Source organism: Euprymna scolopes, chromosome 21 (genome assembly GCF_053919585.1).
Source record: "Euprymna scolopes isolate OS-2025 chromosome 21, ASM5391958v1, whole genome shotgun sequence".
NCBI lineage: Eukaryota > Metazoa > Mollusca > Cephalopoda > Sepiida > Sepiolidae > Euprymna > Euprymna scolopes.
Window position 1 is genome coordinate 73,684,657 of NC_136502.1, and position 21,050 is coordinate 73,705,706.

The 21,050-nt window shown below is 30.0% G+C and overlaps 2 protein-coding genes across 2 annotated transcripts; both read left to right on the forward strand.

Moving 5' to 3' along the window:
* The first annotated feature begins 1,050 nt into the window (after positions 1–1,050).
* Positions 1,051–12,569, forward strand: LOC145242508 (protocadherin gamma-A11-like). Its single transcript, XM_080105569.1, has 4 exons — positions 1,051–2,192; positions 7,443–9,880; positions 10,946–11,093; positions 11,278–12,569. The coding sequence occupies exons 2-4, from the start codon at positions 7,451–7,453 to the stop codon at positions 11,697–11,699; spliced, it is 3,000 nt and encodes a 999-aa protein (XP_079961695.1). The 5' UTR covers positions 1,051–2,192; positions 7,443–7,450; the 3' UTR covers positions 11,700–12,569.
* Positions 12,570–16,525: 3,956 nt separating this feature from the next.
* On the forward strand, positions 16,526–20,449 carry LOC145242848 (protocadherin gamma-A10-like). The gene is made up of 3 exons (XM_080105965.1): positions 16,526–18,943; positions 19,431–19,581; positions 20,046–20,449. The coding sequence occupies exons 1-3, from the start codon at positions 16,526–16,528 to the stop codon at positions 20,447–20,449; spliced, it is 2,973 nt and encodes a 990-aa protein (XP_079962091.1).
* The last annotated feature ends 601 nt before the right edge of the window (positions 20,450–21,050 follow it).

Genomic DNA, 21,050 nt, shown 5'->3' on the forward strand with positions numbered 1-21,050 from the left:
TTATATTTCATGAAATATTACTTCATAGAAATAAGAATCTACTTTCGCTCTTTAAATAAATCCAGATGAGTTTAACTGTGTTGAACTTATCACACCATAGTATTATCAGTTATTTCTCTATAAAATTTGAATGAAAAGTCATTTATTATTTTATTTAAGAAAGAAAGTATTTAGAATCACATCTCAAAAAATGAGCTTTTTTTTCACGTAATGGGAGAAAAGTATTTAAATACAAACAAATCTGTTATGTGTGTGTGTGTGTGTGTGTGTGTGTGAAAGAGAGAGAGAGAGAGAGAGAAAATATGATTTTAATTTGTTTTATTCTTACATGCAAATAAATATTTGAAAACTGAAAAATATCAAACAGGATTTAATTCTTTCTTTGGAAAAAAAATTGATAATTTTGAAAGTACATATATTCTGAATTATGAATGATTATTTAATAATAAAATATTTGACAAGCACGATAATTGTAAAAGTCAAAAAGAAAACCAAACTCTCACACACTGCATGTTATACCTGAAGGTTATTTTTGCCATGTGTTCCCTTAATCAAAATTTTCATATTTTAGATTATCTTCTCAGTCTTGTGTACTAGAGTTAATTTTTTTACAACACTTTTTTTCATATATAAAGTAATAATTATCATATTTTAAAATTCAATATATCAAAATAGTTCTTGGGAGATGACAACTGAAACAAAACATAATATGACTGATTAAGATGAGAACTAATTTTTTCTATATTTCTTATAAGCACAATAAGTTTGTCAGATTTTTTTTTTAATTATGAAAAACTGATATGAAAATTTAAAATTCAGTTAAAAAAAATGAAATTTTTTTTTTATTTCTACTCAATAGCTTTACAAATACAATTTCTTCATTATTTTAGTTAATGATTCAACATTATAGATAGAAACATAAAATTATTCCCTTTCTATAAAGAATCTTAAAAAAAAAATTAAATATACATTTCTAAAATGCTATTCCAGGAATATTAATATTTAATTAATGAATATACGATTTACATTTTGCATAAGTATTTCTGAAATATTTGCTAACATTAAGTATGAATAGACAAAAAACTGAAAGAAATTCAACTTAGTGAATATATTACTGAATTTAAAAAGTAAAATAATATAATCAGTTTTTTTCTAAAATAATTATAAACATATATCTCATGAAAATTAATAAAAAAAACAAAAACTGTACATTTTTTAAAATGAAATATGGAATAAAAACAATTACAAGAAATTCATGAAACCAAACAAAAATAATAAAACTACTTTCAAATCTATAAATCTGTATTTCTAAATTTTGTTATTGTTATATGTTCAAAATGGATCTGCATATAAAGATGCACAACACATATTTAAATTTGTTTTTAAAGATACTTGATTTGTAGTGAAATTTCACATTCATATTAAAAAAATGATATACATTATTCTAATTAAGATTTGAAAAATTACAGAAAATTCCTTTAAAGATTCATTACTTTAGTTTATGGTATTTTTCTAATGCAATAGTGTACCCCCCCCCCCCGAGCTTTTACATATACAAAAATATGAACAAAATAAAATGGCAGAAATTTCATAAAATTAAAAAGGAATTTCATTAATTTATAAATAAGTCCAGAAGTTTTATCTAAATTTAAAAGTTATTTGAGTTTTTTGAAAGGTTTAATTGAATGAGTCTTTTTTTCTGTCAAATTACTTAAAAATTTTGTATGCTTTATAAATAGAATATCTTTGTTTTTTGTAAATATGTTATAAACAAAGTGTTTTAAATAAATTGTATCTAGTTTTATGAATATAAAACAATTTCCTTAATAATGATACAAAGATTTTGATCTTCAAAGTAATTTTTATTTATTTTCTTAGCTAATTCATTAAGCTGCTTAGGTAGAATAGAAACAATAAAATATTTGCCTTCATCCAGATAATTTTTCTGCTTTGTTAGAGTCACTGCCATGATGCACAGAGAAGACTTGATAGGACTGTGGCTTTCTTTCTCTTTCACATATGAACACTCTCCCACATCCACACATAAACGCACACATGTACACATGCAAGTGCCCAAAAGGAGGCTAACATTGTGTTCAGACAATAACAGCAGTAGCAGCAGAGCTGTACACCAGGATACAAATGAATCTTGTCTCGTCATACATTTCTGCTTCATCAATACAATATTGCAGGTTAGTTAGGCCATTTTTATAACTTTCTTTTTTCATTTTATCAATCTTTTATGTTTATTCATGTTTGTTTTGTGGTAGATAAACAACAATTAAATACAGTAAGGCATTTTTATTTACAAATTCAATCAGTTTTCTTGCAGACAACATTCTAACTTTGATATTTTCCACAATTTAATCAATTCACTATTTTTCAATTCATTCGTACATGTCTGACTCATGTATTTAGTATGTTCATATGAAATGTTGTATAAAGGTTTTTTTTTTTTTTTTATTTGTTTAGACCAATTAAAAAACAATGATAAACTGGAAGGAAATTTATTTCAAATTCAACTACATGCTTTTCTTTCTTTTTTGAGAACACACAGCATTTGGTTTTGTTAAGGACACCATGTAGAAACTAAAATGTCTTGTTATAGATTATAATAATTTGGTTCATTAGTCTTAATCCCTGAGTAGATTTGACACCATTGCATTAAAATATTTCATCATCTCAAAGAAATACATCACATGTTATCTTTTTTTATTCCAAATTTTATCTTTTCATAAAAATTTGAATGAATTAAGAATTTATATAAATTGAATTTAGCTTTATTATTAACAAGATCTGCATAGTCAATATTGTTATAAACTTAATGAAGGACCTATTTTATCTGTCTCTATTTCGTTAAATATTATAAAACAAGCTGGAAAAAGAATCTGAGGACACTGAAACTGTTTACATGGTTTGCAGTGATGAAAACACTGAATTTAAGTTACTATAAATATTTTGTTCTCTAATTATAAATGTTATAAATATGTAGTATGATTCGACCCCTTGGTGTCTGGGGTCTTTTAGTTGACCCTCTAAATCTTTAAAATAATGTCCAAATGTAGTATAGCACAGTGGAATGGTTCACCTATGGTGGATTTTATTTTGTAATTAATTTTTTAAAATAAGATTTTTAAAAAGTCATTAGGGAATTGGAACTCAAAATTAGGTATGGTAGGAGTGCTAATTAATTAGCCTTTAAAACTTTCAATATTTTAATACACGAGAACTTCTTAAGAATTTTAAAGCCAGTTTAAATGCTTTCACTTTGAGAGATTATAAAGTTATACATATTTACATTATTAAATGTTTTCCTTGGCTATGGTGGTGTGTGTTGTGTATTTTTGCATGGAGGAGAGGTTTTGATAACATACAATTTAGAATAGGATTGCAATCCAATGCCACGGAAGTAAAGAAGTTTAAAAGAATTTTTAACAACAAATTCTAAGTATTTATTTATTAAATAAAATAGTATTCATGAGCAGAAATATGTTTTACATTAAAAGCAAAATTTGAAATAAAAACAAAAAAAGGATAGTTAATTAATGAAACATCCTTTTGCAAATCAATATGAAAATTAGTTAATCTTAAGACATATACCTAACCAGTATATCAAAAAGATAGGTTGCTCCTGTTGTGCGAATTTGAAAAGAGCACTGTAATCACACTGTTAGTGCACAAGATGGCAGTTTATACACACACACACACACACACACACACACACACACACACACACACACACACACACACACACACACACACACACACACACACACACAAACTCTCTCTCTCTAAAAAAAAACTTTCATCACACTTCGAATGACAATAAAATCTTTATTTATGAATATAAAGTGAAATGGAATGGTTTCAAATACAGAAGACAAATATGATTGAAGAATCATGTTCACAAATGTTCAAATTGATGATCATTATTGTTCAACAATGCTGATAACAGTTAAAGTGTGAGCACATTTTTTGAGACATCCTTAATATATGAATGAAGATTTTTATTATATTATTCTATAATTTACACCCAAGCAACCAATTGGATTAAAAAAAGAATATATATATATATATATATATATATATATATATATATATATATATATATATATATATATATATATATATATATATATATATATCCATCCAATAATAATAAAAAAATTATTATCTTTAGAATCCTTAGATCGAAAACAGAAAAAGTAAGTTTCATCATACAGCGAAAATAAGATTAAAAAACAACAGGATAAAAACCATGTTCATCACTTACTCTACAAGAAGATACAGTTATGGCCATTAAGGATGTTCAAAAGATAAAAAATCCAGAATATAATTTGTAAAACAATCCCAAAAATCAAAGAACGTAAATCCTTCCATCTCCGAGTCAATTTTTAATAATCAAAAATATACATCATTAAAAAAAAAAAGGCCAAACTAAAATGTATAGCATTTGGTTAAAAAAGAAAAGTTGTATCTGGCATTTTGCTAACCAGAAACAAAAGCCATACAGCGGTACATTTTTATTTAAATACAAAACATTGTAAAATATCCAAAGTTTATGATATTTCAATTGAGAAAAGGGCTATTATCTGGAAGGTCGCATTTCAAAATTTTCAATTGTTTTAGCATACCAATTGAACACCAAATCCCTGGATTCATACATGGTTATCTTCCCTGACATTTATATTTCCCCTTTATTGAGCCTTATATCTTCCTTGTTGATATAGATATCTATATGTAAATGTATCTGATTCCATTGCATGGTGATGTGACCAAAAAAGCCATGAGGAAATGGAAGTGAACATACAGAAGAAAAGCCCTACCACTCGTCAGTTTCTTGTTTTTATTCAACAACTTACTGTTGTAACAATATGCAATGCAATTAACATATTCAAGCTTTTATATCTAAAATAGCCCTTTAAAAAATTCTTATGAAGAAGCTTGTAGTGTATATCTTTATAAAAACAACTTTAGCCATGCCTTCTTTTTAGTCTTGAGAGACAATGGACATTCCTTGTAAGTATACCTATGCAGGGAGTCTATAATGATGCAAGCAATACTCAACATCTCTTCTGAACTGATTCCAGTAGCAAGAAGTCTAGGACAACTGAAAACAATTCTGGAGTAAGCAGAGAAAAACTGATGTTACTTTGGAGTTTTCAAAGCAAAGCTTGTTTATCTAGTCTATTTTAACTCATAGATGGATAGAGGATATATAGATTCATAGCTTTCCAAAGGGCATTAGTGAAAATGATGCAGTTGTTCTGACAGAACTCAAACCCAGCACATCAAGTCCACAGGCCACATCTGTAACCACTACACTATGCCATTTCTTGGATATGACGATCATAACTACTAAAAACTGATAATGTTTTAAAAATCTATACCATGAACATTTGTATTATCTATTAATGTCAGAAAATATTTGATAGTGCCTTTTTTAAGAGTCTATACTTAATTTGTTTATTTGTGACAGTTGTACTCTGATTATACTGAAACTAACCTGCAAGTGTGCAGGGCAAGGGCATTTCTGTCGGGTTACCTTAGCCTTCTCCTTTAGCTCTCCCTAGCCATACCTGAAAGCAGCATGGAGGTTTCTGTTAGGAATACCTAAATCTTACCTTTTAACTATCCCTCAAATGCAGCAGACAAAAACAGTAATGTGTTTATTTTGGTGTAGTCATGGACTGAACTTAAAAGCAGTTGGGAATTGAGTAATAAAAGAAAACTATTAAAAATGTTATTTTACTATAATTATAATTTTAGTAATATTACTATCAGAGTGACATATATAAAATGTCAGTCTTAAGATCAGGAGTTAATACTGTTTTACAGAGATTTCTTATATATTTACATGATTTATTTTGTAAAGTGTTGTATATTGAAGGGTTAGTTTAATACTGTTGGAATAAGGAGGAGTACTAGTGTTGGGTCAAAGGATGGCACTTCATATAATATATCTGACATATTACTGTGTAGTAATCAATGAAATTTTTTAATGCAAATTATTTAATTAGAAAGTTGATTTCTTTTATAGGCTGTTTCAATCACATTTTAATAACATTGATTGTTCAAGATTATAACATCAGAAGTATCAAAATAGACAAACATTTAGAAATTGTAACACAAAAAAAAAAAAGATAAAAACAAATTAAAATATTTTCTGCCCCAAAATTGAATTAAATTTTCACTTTTCCCTGATTAGCAAAACATATTTTTTTTGACTGACAAATTTCCAACAACACCTAAAAAGTAGAATAATTTTGAAAGCACAAAATTGACAACCAAATTTTGCAACAAATAATGCAGATGTTCTTTTAAAAGCTTGAATATGTTCTCTCAGGGCAAAACTTAAAAAAAAAATAGTATATTCTTAACTCCATACAAAAATAATTTTATGATTTTATTGTTTTTAATATTGAAGGAGAAAGGGAAGGGTTAGTTAAAACATTTTTTAAAATTATATGAAAAGAATTTATAGCACATTTTTTGTAGCTTAAAATAATTAAAAAAAAACTCAATGTTATTCCTTGACAAAATAAGAAAATTTAAATATGATCAAGTTTTGCTTGTTTTCATTATATGCATTAATACTAAATGCAGCATATAGACATTTGCTGCTGACAACATTGTAATTAACTTTTACTTCTGATAAAAAAAAAAAAAAATGGTTTCCCCTCCAAAAAATATTCCAAACATCATAATAAAATTTTTTAAACAAATTATCTCAAAGTACATTTTAGTATTCTGAAGAACATGGTGCCACAAAACACATAAAGAAATGATGATTCAGAATGAAATATAATTAGTTTTTTTTTTATATACTATAGTTACAGCTTATCAAGACCAAGAGGCCACTTAAGAATAAGGGTTAATAAGTATCAGGTGAGACAACTGTAATGATTGGTGATAGCGGAAATTGGGTGGAAATTGATTATTGAAGAGAATGGCTCAACAAGAAATATGTTTATGTTGACCTTGAAAACGACTATGTTGTAGTCAGCAAGAAAGCAGCCCCATGATATTGTGCTCTACAGACAGGCAGTTCTAGGAAATAAACTTTACCCTTGAAATTTTTGTTTAGTTTTAGATACAGTGTAATACAATTTAAGTTTTACTTTGAGAATCTGTCTGACTTTTCAAATAATATAAAAATCTAACGACTTATGTTATGAATGATTATTTTGTTTTATAGCATTTTTGGTTTATTTAATATTTGGGTTATTTTGACTCCATTTATTTTGATTAAAGGTTATTATGCTTAAGTTTCTTAATATTTCCAAATATTTAATAGATTCTAGTTTGTATACGATTATGTTAAGAAAGAAACTACTTAAGTGCAACTGCACAGTGCATCGATTCAAAGATATGCAATAAATTGAATGAGAAATAGCTAATACAAAGTCTTTTTTTAAAAACAAATAATCATATCTTTTCAGAAACCCTAATGCAACATCAGATAATGCCAATAATTGTATGCATATTCCTGCTGGTCTTACAACTTTGCCAAGGTGCAGATCTGACATACAATGTTGATGAAGGTAAGAGTCCAGGTACTTACCTGGGTGACATTGCAGCTGACTCCCACATCATGGATGATGTCCCTTTGGAAAACAGGCGTTTGATCACTTTCAACCAACTGCGACAGGAAATGGCAGGCACTTCTCAGTTATTTCATGTCTCCGAGAAGAAAGGAAAACTTTTTACTGCTCAGACTCTGGATGCTGAATCAATGTGTAAATGGAATACAGAATGCTTCCAAATGGTGGATGTTGCTGTACGACAAGGAAAGACATTCATGAAGATTATAAAAATTAAAATAATTATAAATGACATTAACGATAATGCACCAAAATTTCCAGAGAAACAAATTAACATGCACATCTCTGAAGGCGTCAGAGAAGGTTTCAAAAAAACGGTTCCAGTTGCAAAAGACAAAGATGTTAGTGTAATTAATTCGCAGATAACTTATGAACTGAAAAAGACAAAAAATGAACCGTTCTCTTTGTCAATAGATAAAACCCCATTTGGCCCAACACAATTAGATTTATTTGTTGATGGTAAACTTGACAGAGAAAAGAAAGATTCGTACATGCTCCAAATAATTGCAAAAGACAATGGATCTATACCTAAACAAAGCATTTTAAATATTCATATCATAATAACAGATTTGAATGACAATCCTCCAAGATTTACAAAAAGTATTTATAATGTTTCGATAAAAAATGAAGATTATAAAGAGAAGGCAATTGTTACTGTGTCCGCTATCGATTTGGATGAAGGAGAAAATGGAAAAGTTTTCTATCATTTTAGTTCACAAACATCAATTGATGACAAAAACAAGTTTGAACTTAATGAAAAAACAGGAGAAATATTTTTAAAACAGAAATTACTGTCAGTCCAGAACATTTATAAATTGTATGTAATGGCAACTGACAGTGGACATTCACCATTAAGTGGATTTGCAGGAGTGTTAGTAAATATTATAAACACTGAAAACAGATCGCCAAATATTTTTGTCACTTTTATGTCTGATTCAACAGATAACACAGCTACTATACTTGAAGACATTGAAATTGGTAGTTTTATTGCTTATGTTAAAGTAACTGACCCTGATGCTGGACAAAATGGACAGGTTAACTGTGAGTTGCACCATGATAAATTTCGTTTACAAAAACTAAGATCCAAAGAATACAAAGTGACATTGAAACACAAAGTTGACAGAGAAATGCAAGAGCACCATGATGTTACAATCAGCTGCAAAGATGAAGGATCTCCTCCACAACACAGTGATAGCAAGTTCTCCATCAAAGTCAAAGATGTCAATGATGTAAGACCACAATTTACAAAAGATACATTTAAATTCTCTGTGTTTGAGAATGAAAGTCCAAAGACGTCAGTTGGTTCTATCAATGCCACTGATCCTGATCTGGGAGCTGGCAGTAGACTCACATATTCTTTGCTTACGAAAAATGAAGACTTCCTACCTTTCAAGATAACCAGTGATGGCTTGATTTCAACAATCATGTCTCTTGACCATGAGTTCAAAGACATTTATAAATTCAACGTTTTAGTGAAAGATAATGGAAACCCTCCACTTGATAATAGCGTCAATGTCATTGTGCAGATTGAAGATAAAAATGATAATGCTCCATATTTTACCTTTCCCAGTGTGAATCCTTTCAATCTCGATGTCAAATATCATCCACATCATACAAAGAACATCACTCTTCTCAAGGCTGCCGACAGTGACAGTCAAGAGAATGCATTTCTCAAATATGAAATAACTGCAGGCAACGATAAACAGTTGTTTGCCATCAATCATTATACTGGATTGTTGTCTTTCACTCGCTTACTTGGCCATCAAGATGCTGGCTCCTATCACCTGCAGTTTATGGTCAAGGATAGTGGTAGTCCAGTTTTATCTGCAAAGACATCAGTCTTTTTGACATTGACAGTTAGTAACAATACCGCAGATATCTTAAATGCTGCCTATACGCACACCGATATCAAGATCCACCAGTATTTACTCATTGTCATTGTGTTGGTTGCAGTCACCGTTGCTATACCAATTACTGCTGCAATTTCCATCTGCATCCTTCGTTGCATTGATACCAGAAGTGTTGCACAAGCACATCCATTGGCTGACTCTTCCAGCAAATATTATCCCGAACAGGCACATGCAATGCATCCGTCTTACCAGACTACTTATTGGTCTGGTGTGTCTGTTGCTGTGCGAGCAGAACAAGATGTGCTTTGTAGAACTCTACCGGGAAGAGGCAGAAGGCCACAACATCGTGCAGATGTCACAAATGATGGACGGAGAAGTTCAGCCCTGGGAATTAAAGTGCAGACGGCTACTGAGGTTATCTATGAGGTAGGTGTCTTTCTAGTTAATTTGAAATAACATTTCATGAGGTAACTACAATTTCCAGACTTTTTTCATATGAGCACTTTTATTGATAGTACACACATGAAACTCTAGTCTCCTTCGAAGTAATCTCCTCCAGCTGTAATGCACTTGTACTGTTCCAACAATTTCTGGAAGACCCCACTGAAATTTTCTTGTGTGCGCGTGTCAATGATCCTCGTCACAGCCTTTTTCATCTCCTCAATTGTCTCATAATAACAGCCTCTAAGGTTTTCTTTGAGCTTAGAGAAGAACCAAAAGTCACAGGGAGTAAAGTTTAAAGTATATGGAGGGCGAGGAACTGTCTTCATGTCCATCTTGGTCAAATAGTCCGTGATAAGGATGTAGTTGTAGACTATAGATTTGGGACAAACTTCACACAGATCCTCCGCATGATTGTGTGTACAGTTCCTGACACTGACATCAAACTGTGCACTTAATGTCTCTAGACACATGACGGTCCATATAGATGAAATTCTTTATTTGGCCAATCAACTCTGGTGTTCTGACTTCCTTACTCCTCACACATCTCTCATCATGCCTCACAGACTCCCAGCCTTCCTTGAATCTCTTATGCCACTCAAAAACTGATGCTTGATGCATGCAAGATGATCCAAAAGTAGTCTGAAGCATTCCATATGAATCTGTGGCATTTTTTTTCCAAGTTAAAAAAAGAATCTTATTGCATATCATTCTTCTCAAATGTCCTCATGTATAGATTAGATTTTTGAAATCCACTAGCTGTGACAATAAGGCTTTAGTGGAGTGTATTCCAATTCCTGCTGTTACTATTTATTTGAACCTGAAATCATGAAAATAGGTCAGTCATTTCACAGGATGTATAACAATAGTGTACTGTATTTTCAAGAGTCTACAACAATTTTAAATGCCTGTACAAAAAAGTCTGGAAACTTATTGAAGGCAATTTGTAAAATTTAATCTGGAAAATTTCTTTTTAACTAACATTTGTGCATTTTTCTTTTTACTGGGATTACTTCAATTCATTTTTATCTTTCGTTGTACTCATGAAAGGAAATCCGAGGTGCAACTGGTGGCAAGAGACATGAAGACAGAAACTGCATGGGTCCTGCATGTCACCCTGACATGGAACCCTCCTCTCGATCAGACCAAGATGATCCCTATGCTGAAAGATATGCAAACCACTGTCAAAATGTATCAGGTTAGTTCTTTCTTGTGGCGTACCATGACAATATAAGATAAAGAATTTTTAAAAAATTTATTTTTGAGAATAAATTTTGCAAAATAAATTAATGGAGGATTATTTTATTTTGCTCATTCTGGTTTTTAATGTGAAGTTGAAATTGAGTCATTTATACAACTATTTTATTTTGCATTCATTTCAGCATCTGACACATCTGATTACTATGAACCACACTCATCAGAGAATATTCATGAGGAATACACAGATATGAAACCTTCTATGCAAACATTCATGTCTCCTGGAGATACAAGAACTCTTCCAAGACGGATGTATAAGGCAGATGCTGACCCTAACTCTGACTACAGGCAGTGGGGTAGTCTGAAGAAGACTGCAGTGGATAGATACACTTCTGACACGCAGTTACAACTGAACAATGCAGAGGCAGACAATGTTACATGTGAGCCTCAACAAGAACAAGTACAAAGCACATTGGAAGAAGCAGACGAACCAGTAGAAAAAGAGGAAGAAGAAAAAAATGCTACACACACTTTACCCAATGATGTGGATGTTCAGCAAAATTCCCCTCTCGAAATACCTCACACAATACATTCAACGCAAACTTGAAAAAAAAATCAAACCCCATTTAATTTAAACGAAAATTAGATTGAAATATAAAGTTCATAATTTTAATTTGTTTTTATTAATTATAGAAAATTTAAAAAAACTATATTTTGTTAATAAAATAAACTATCCAAATATCAAGTATTTAAATACTAAAATGCAAACAAAATTATTTAGAAAATAAAAACAAGAGCTCCCAAAGAATCTTCATTTATCAATATCAATTGATTTCATTTTTATAAATAGAAAACAAAAAATCAATAAGATTATTATAGAGAACATTTGCAAATGGATAAGTAACAAATTTGATGCAAATATTGATTATGAAAACAGTTTTACTTCAGAATTCTCTTGTAATCATTTATGCATATATTTACAAAAGGAAAAAAGTATAAAATGAAAAGTAAAGGTGCAACATTGATTTTTCAACATCCTTCGTTCCACAGCCTCACTGTATTAAGCGTTTTGCTGGGCTATCTAATTTCACTGTAATAATAAATCAACAACACACCCCTAACACACTATTTAAACACCTACCATATCTCTAAACCACCAGAAATTTCTAGAAACGGAAACTTTTTCTTTGATGGAAATAAACTAGTGTTTACGTTTAACACCACAGTAACAATTTGAATTTGTCTGTGAACCTATAACTAGATTTAAATTTAAGCAAAATAAAATCTTAAAATCAAGGGTGACTACCACCAGCAGGTAGAGAGTAACCAAACAAATTAATGGCATACTACATGTAGAGTCATCAGTTGACCACTTAGTAAGCTAGTAAGCTTAATTGAAACTCAAATCTAATTTATTATGTAAAGTATGTTATTTTCATCATAACTATTGTTAGCTTTAGGAAAACTAGAACCCCCCCACCAAAAAAAAAAAAAAAAAAAAAAATATCATATCAGAAATATTAATAAACATGTTCTTTGATTATTGTCAACTAGCTGTATTTGGAGACATATTAAAGGGTAGAGGACTTAACTGAAAAATAATTCAAAATATAGTCATGTTTAAAATTTGAAGAACCTTATTTTATGGTTGATTTCAATAAATATTTGATTAATAATAAATAAAAACATAATTAAAGTAATAATGATCCAAGTTACAAAAAAGGCAAGAATCACACCCTAAACACACAAGATGTGGCATAATAGTTAGGTTACATAGATAAAATAAAACAATAAAATGTAGCCATAGAAAATATAAAATTGAAATATTACTGAATTCTTAACACAATACAATTTAATAATGAAACAAATCCTGCTTATTAAAACTTGAAAAATTTTCAGATTTGGTTTTCATTAGTGATTGTAATATAAAATAGATTTATAAAGTAAACAATTTTGACATTAAAGTTTAGCAGATTAAATTATATATAGATATTTTAACATTTAACTTATAAAAAAAAAATAAAAAAAAACATGAAACAAAGAAAGCACATTTTTCTATGGCAGCTTTTTTTGTTCTGTTTCAATTATTCTTTCTAAATATTCAATGTCATTTTGGTCTTTTTTACAGTTCCCAAATATTTAGACAATTAAATAAGAATTAGATTAAGTGTAAACAAAAATTCACTCTCTTGGTAATGAAAGAAAAAAATACCTTTTTAATATTGTGATTTTTTGTGCTTTGTCAGTTGGCTCTAGACGCCATGATGCATAGAACAGACTTAATCGGACAGTGGCTTTCCTTCTCCTTCATATATGCACTCTCCCACATCCACACATTAAACATGCGCACACACACACACACACACACACACACACACACACACACACACACACACACACACACACAGAGTAATACCTTAATGTACACGTGTGTGTGTATCACCAGAGATGAACAATGTGTTCACATAATAGTAGCAGCAGCAGATGTGTACACTCAAATACATACACATCTTTTCTCGTCACACAGTTTTGCTTCATTCATACAACATTGCAGGTTAGTTTTCAATTTTCTTTTTTCTGTCATTTTAATCTTTCTTTCAAGTTCATTATTTTGTGTTGCATTAACAAAGACAAACATAGCTTCATTGAAAACATGAACAGTCTTTTTTTTTTTTGCTAAAAACTGCATATCTCTCATAGAGAGAAAATCTGAGTCATGCATTGAGTACATTCTTTTGTGTTTCATAAATTATTTCCATGTTATAAAAATATTTTTCTTTATTCCACTTGAAATCTCTTTGTAAAACTTTTCTTCTACATTTTATTATTTAAACCTTGAAGTTTAGAAATTAGAAGGCTTGTATTAATTTATTCTTATATTTGTGAGCATAATGTTTTCCATTTTATTTTAATGTCAGCTTCTATTGAATTTGACTTAGTACAATGGTTTTAATAAATTTGAAGACCGTCAAAAAGCCATACTTCCTCATATTTTATAAAAATGGATGAACTCAGTTAGTTGTTTCATGCATACATGATTTATTCTAAACATTTTTATTTGATAAGGCACAGATTGTTAAATGTACAATCTTTTTTATTTTGTTTAGTTGGTACATGGATTCAATAAAAACTATCCTCAGTTAATACATATCAAACCTGATTATTATTTAATAATAAATAAACATATAAGAATACATAGTATTAATATATAATGATAAAAAAGATCAAAATTATAATTTAAGTTGTGTCCTTTTCATGTTCAATTATTTTTGTTTGATCGTTAATACAAATGTTGATAACATTTAATTTTATTAAAATCTGAACAAGTTTTTCCGTCATGTTTCTTAGGTCATAGCTGTTTGACTGTAATAGCATTATAATCTTCCAATATTGAAACACATTAAATATAAAAGTTAGATTTTCATTTTTCCATTCTATTTCTACCATTATTTTAGTATTTTACATCAACAAAAATTATGATATTATTAAAGAAAACAATCTTCTGCATAGGATTGCATTCTTAAAAACACAAACTTGTAACAAAATAAATATAAATTTAAAAAACATGTTCTCAAAAACTGACATTAAAATTAAAATACATAAAAAATTAGAAATGGAGAAATCATTTTTTCATAGGGGTTGATTAAACATCTTTTTATATCAATTTAAATCAACTGCTAGATGATTAAAGCCATTTTTATACAAACATGTAATTATTATTATTATTATAAACAAATACAATCTCAATGGCATAGGCAAATAGGTTAGGTTTTTTAATTCTTAAACCACTTACAAAATAATAGATAAAAATTACTCGTTTTTACATAGTTCAAGAAATACAAATTAGATTACTAAAATCTAATATTTGAGCTGAAAAAAGTTTGAGCGACAAAATAAAATTTTTTATTAGTAGTAAACAAAAACAAATGGATAATAAATATTATGTATCATAAGTTTTGAGATGAAGATTAATAATTTATATACAAAGTTCCATCAGTCAAAATGTTAAAATAACAACTAAGATAAAACTGTAGGCTGAGTAATTCAAAATAAACCTTTAATTCGATAAAAAATTTGACAGTTTATAAATATTATTAAATAGAAAAAAAAAATAGTTAAAAGTTCATAATTGGCTAATATAATTGATGTTTCCGACACTGAGATTTTCCTCTGTGTATATTATATCTAAAGGGTTCAAAAGACAATCACCAACCTAATAGGTCCCGAACTGTCAGCTAGACTTCAGCCACTGTCCCATTGACGAAATGTTGCATCTCTCTGCCTGTTTTACAAGTATTTTAATGGTATATGCTCCGACAAAGTACAACCCCTTGTACCCCTTGAACATAAATACCCCCAACAAACCCAACAAGCAGCAAAATACCACCCCTATAGAGTAGAGATACCAAATGCCAGAAAGCCTTCTACTCTAATAGTTTCTACTCCAGAACTGCTAGACTTTGTAATTCCCTTCCAGGTTCCTGCTTCCCCAACTGTACTGACATGGAGAAGTTCAAGTGTAGTGTAAACAGACATCTTGCTGCTCAACTCCCTACATATTATCCCGGCAACCATGTTCCAGATAGCATAGTATCAAGCTACATCAAAGTGGCACCATGCCTTGTTTGGGGTGAAAATGCAATAAAAATAAAAATAAAATATAATTTGATGTTATGTTGCTCAAAAGCTTTGGACAATTAATAAGATACACAGAATTGAATATATTGCATAAAAAAATCAATACTTATGTCCCCTCCATGTTAAATATATAACACTTATGTTCATTTATCCATTTTCTCAATATTGGGATAATATTTGAAATATGTAATAATATTGTTTTTCAGACTAAGTAAGGAATCAAAAATACAATTAAAAAAATTGAAAATTACTTTACATGAATAGTATTAGATGTTCTTGTTTTCAAAATAAGAATAAAATAGAAGTAAGAAATACTTAGAGTGCAGAAGATTTATTGCTTATTGTCTGTTCTTGGAGTAGTTTCATTTTATTTAATTAATAATGAAGTATTATCTAACTCTTGATTTAACAAGAGTTAAAATAAAATTCCTTTCAACTCAATTAATTTCTTATAAATAACTTCAGAATTTTTGAGATGAGAATCGATTTGTATTATTTGCACTACTTCTTTCATCTTGGATGTTATTCTCACAATATTTTGGCCAATGTAATCGATGACCTTTTTCGGGCACATATCAAGAAGGTAGGAAGTTACAACAGTCGTGAGAATAGTCTGAATAATCCAAAATATATAAAAAAATTCTTGATGTAAAAAAAAAAAAAAGAAAGAAAGAATTACTAAATAGAAAAATATTAGTCTCTTAAAACCCATAAAGTAATATTACCTTTCATTTCAGGCATACAAGAATTTTGAATAAAGTAAAGCATTGAAATCTGGAATACCTGAATGTGATTATGAAAATATCAGCATTAATATTCTTGTGTTTCATCAAACTGTGCTGCAGTGCTGACCTGACATACAGTGTAGATGAGAGCAAGAGTCCAGGCACCTACCTGGGAGACATTGCTGCTGACTCCCACATCATGGATGATGTCCCTTTGGAAAATCGGCGACTAATCACTTTCAACCAACTGCGACAAGGAAATGCAGGCACATTACAGTTGTTTCATGTCTCCAAGAAAAAAGGCAAACTCTTTACTGCCCAAACTCTCGATGCTGAATCAATGTGTAAGCGTGACATTGAGTGTTTTCAAATGGTTGATGTGGCTGTGAGGGAAGGAAAAACGTTTATGAAAATTATAAAGATTAAAGTCATAATAAATGATGTCAATGATAATCAACCTGAATTTCCAGAGAAAGAAATTGATTTACACTTTTCTGAAGGAGTTAGTAAAGGATTCAAAAAACCCATTCCGAATGCCATTGACAAAGACGTTAGTGCTATTAATTCCAAAATAACTTATGAACTAAAGAAGAACAAAAATGACCCATTTTCTCTTGTTGTACAAAAGATTCCATTTGGAGCACCAAAACTTAGTATTTCTGTTGAAGAAAAGTTAGACCGTGAAAGTAAAGATTTTTACTCAATACAAGTTATAAGCAAAGATGGCGGATCACCGGCAAAGCAAAGCGTTTTAAATGTAAACATAATTATTGAAGACATGAATGATAATGCACCAATGTTTAGCAAAGACATTTATAACATTTCAATAATGAACAAAGATTATGGAAATGTACCAATCGTAGAATTGACGGCACATGATTTAGACGATGGAGAAAATGGAAAAGTTTCATATTATTACCAATCACAAACGTCTGACGAAATCAAAAAGTTTTTTGAGTTGGATAAAGAAACAGGGAAAATATATCTTAAAGAAAAGTTACCTCAAAATCCAGAATCTGTCTATAAGTTATTTGTTAGTGCAGAAGATGGCGGGGAATCGACACTTAGTGGTTATGCTGGAGTTCTTGTGAATGTTGTTAACACTCGAAATCGACCACCAAATATATTTGTTACATTCATGTCTGAAGCTACAGATAACACAGCTACAATTTTAGAAGATGTTGAAATTGGTAGTTTTATTGCTTATGTTAAAGTGACTGACCCTGATGCTGGACAAAATGGACAGGTTAATTGTGAGTTGCACCATGATAAATTTCGTTTACAAAAACTAAGATCCAAAGAATACAAAGTGACATTGAAACACAAAGTTGACAGAGAAATGCAAGAGCACCATGATGTTACAATCAGCTGCAAAGATGAAGGATCTCCTCCACAACACAGTGATAGCAAGTTCTCCATCAAAGTCAAAGATGTCAATGATGTAAGACCACAATTTACAAAAGATACATTTAAATTCTCTGTGTTTGAGAATGAAAGTCCAAAGACGTCAGTTGGTTCTATCAATGCCACTGATCCTGATCTGGGAGCTGGCAGTAGACTCACATATTCTTTGCTTACGAAAAATGAAGACTTCCTACCTTTCAAGATAACCAGTGATGGCTTGATTTCAACAATCATGTCTCTTGACCATGAGTTCAAAGACATTTATAAATTCAACGTTTTAGTGAAAGATAATGGAAACCCTCCACTTGATAATAGCGTCAATGTCATTGTGCAGATTGAAGATAAAAATGATAATGCTCCATATTTTACCTTTCCCAGTGTGAATCCTTTCAATCTCGATGTCAAATATCATCCACATCATACAAAGAACATCACTCTTCTCAAGGCTGCCGACAGTGACAGTCAAGAGAATGCATTTCTCAAATATGAAATAACTGCAGGCAACGATAAACAGTTGTTTGCCATCAATCATTATACTGGATTGTTGTCTTTCACTCGCTTACTTGGCCATCAAGATGCTGGCTCCTATCACCTGCAGTTTATGGTCAAGGATAGTGGTAGTCCAGTTTTATCTGCAAAGACATCAGTCTTTTTGACATTGACAGTTAGTAACAATACCGCAGATATCTTAAATGCTGCCTATACGCACACTGATATCAAGATCCACCAGTATTTACTCATTGTCATTGTGTTGGTTGCAGTCACCGTTGCTATACCAATTACTGCTGCAATTTCCATCTGCATCCTTCGTTGCATTGATACCAGAAGTGTTGCACAAGCACATCCATTGGCTGACTCTTCCAGCAAATATTATCCCGAACAGGCACATGCAATGCATCCGTCTTACCAGACTACTTATTGGTCTGGTGTGTCTGTTGCTGTGCGAGCAGAACAAGATGTGCTTTGTAGAACTCTACCGGGAAGAGGCAGAAGGCCACAACATCGTGCAGATGTCACAAATGATGGACGTAGAAGTTCGACTCTTGGAATTAAAGTGCAGACGGCTACTGAGGTCATCTATGAAGTAAGTATTTAATTTAGTATAATACTGAACAATAATATCACTTTTAGTTTCATTATTCCTTTAAAATTGCATTAGAGTGACATTTTAAAAAATAAATATTCATATCCTTTGCATGGAACTATACATGGCCAAAGTGTACTCAATTTTCATATCCATAACAAGTGGAAAGAAAAGAGTGAAATTATTTTCATATTCATAATCATTTTATGCCTTGGCAATTTAAGCATAATAAATGATTTTATTATTTATTTTTATACTATAATAAATTTGAATAGATAATTTTTTTTTCTAAGTTATCCTTCTTATTTCAAATGTTTAACTTATATTTTTATGTTTATAAACCAACTATAAAATCATTATTGAAGTAATTTTTACTATAAAATATTTTTGATACTTTTATTGAATATTCATTCAGTTTGTTTTGTCATAGTAGTAGTTTTAATAAAATGCATAGATTGTTTCATCTTGTATTAATTATTCAATAAAGGAAATTCGAGGTGCAACTGGCGGTAAAAGACATGAAGATAGAAACTGTATGGGTTCTGCATGTCATCCTGACATGGAACCATCTTTTCAAGCGGATGAAGATGATCCCTATGCTGAAAGATATGCAAATCATTGTCAAAATATCTCAAAACGTAAGCCTCATTACTTTTTAAAAAAAATAAATATTTGACAATTATCAGCTTTTTATAATAAGCAGAGAAAAGCGTTAAATGAAGAATTTTTACAGAAAATATAGTTAACCAAATGGTGAAAATAAATTTCTTAATAATTTCTTCTTTTGGTGAATTACTAAATTCTTTCCTATCCATTGTTAAACTAATTTTTTTTAAAAACTTTTTTTCCCCAATTAATTAAAGATACTAATAGGAAATTATCTGATGCATCAAAGTGAAGTATCAGATTTTAGCCTTTTATCTATAAGGAAGTGATGTAAATTATTATACAACAGAATTGAGCATTTAATGACAAGAAAATATACATGTTTACTAACTTGAAACAATGTATTTTTTAAGTATTTCTTTATACTGCATTGTTGTATAAAGAACTTACATATTATTTATGACTATGTTTACATTTTCTAAAAACGTTTTTACAGATAATGAAACCTCTGATTACTATGAACCACATTCAACAGAGAATATCCAAGAGGAATACACAGATATGAAACCTTCATTACAAACATTCATGTCTCCTGGAGATACAAGGACTCTTCCAAGACGGATGTATAAGGCAGATGCTGACCCTGATTATAGACAATGGTCTACCCTTAAGCGGAATGCAGTGGATAGATGTACTTCTGACACGCAGTTACAGCTGAACAATGTAGAGGCAGACAATGTTACGTGTGAACCTCAACAAGAACAAACAGTAGTAGAAGAACCAACAGAGAAAGAAGAACAAGAAGCAATAGAAGAGACACAAAACATTTCTTATTCACAAAATCTTGAACATGATTCTTTACCAGAATCACCAAAATCTAACCATTCCCATCACACATGAATATGCAAAACACTAGGCAAATTCGCATAATTAACACAATTGTATATACTGCATTTTCAAATAGAATAAAAATGGCCAATTTAGTAAATAAGTAAACAATTAAAACAATACTTTTAAATAGATATTAAAAATAAAAAATTCAATTTAGACTGCATAAAGATGAAGTGGATATAATATTTCTTACGAAAGGCATGTTAAATTAGTATAAATCTGAAAATGTAAAACTTAATATGTATGACACAATTAAGTATCAAAAACATCATAATATAATTCTCAGTCTTTTTATTTGAATTTTGCAGATTTGAGAAAATATTAAAATTTTATCAGTACTTCTCAATTTAATTGCTTTCTAAAATAATTATTTGAATTTTTTTAAATTCAGTTCAATTCTAGTCATGAAATAAAAAAATAGACCACTAGTATGAAATAGAAATAAAATTTACACACAACTATTAATAAAAGAATGCTTGAATCCAATTTGTTCTTTAATCACATTTAAATTTATACATCTTTTATGAAAACTGAATAAGAACTGAAAAGAAGAATATATTGAATTTATGAACGATGAGAATACTTGCCTTTCTTTTCATTGTAATTTTTG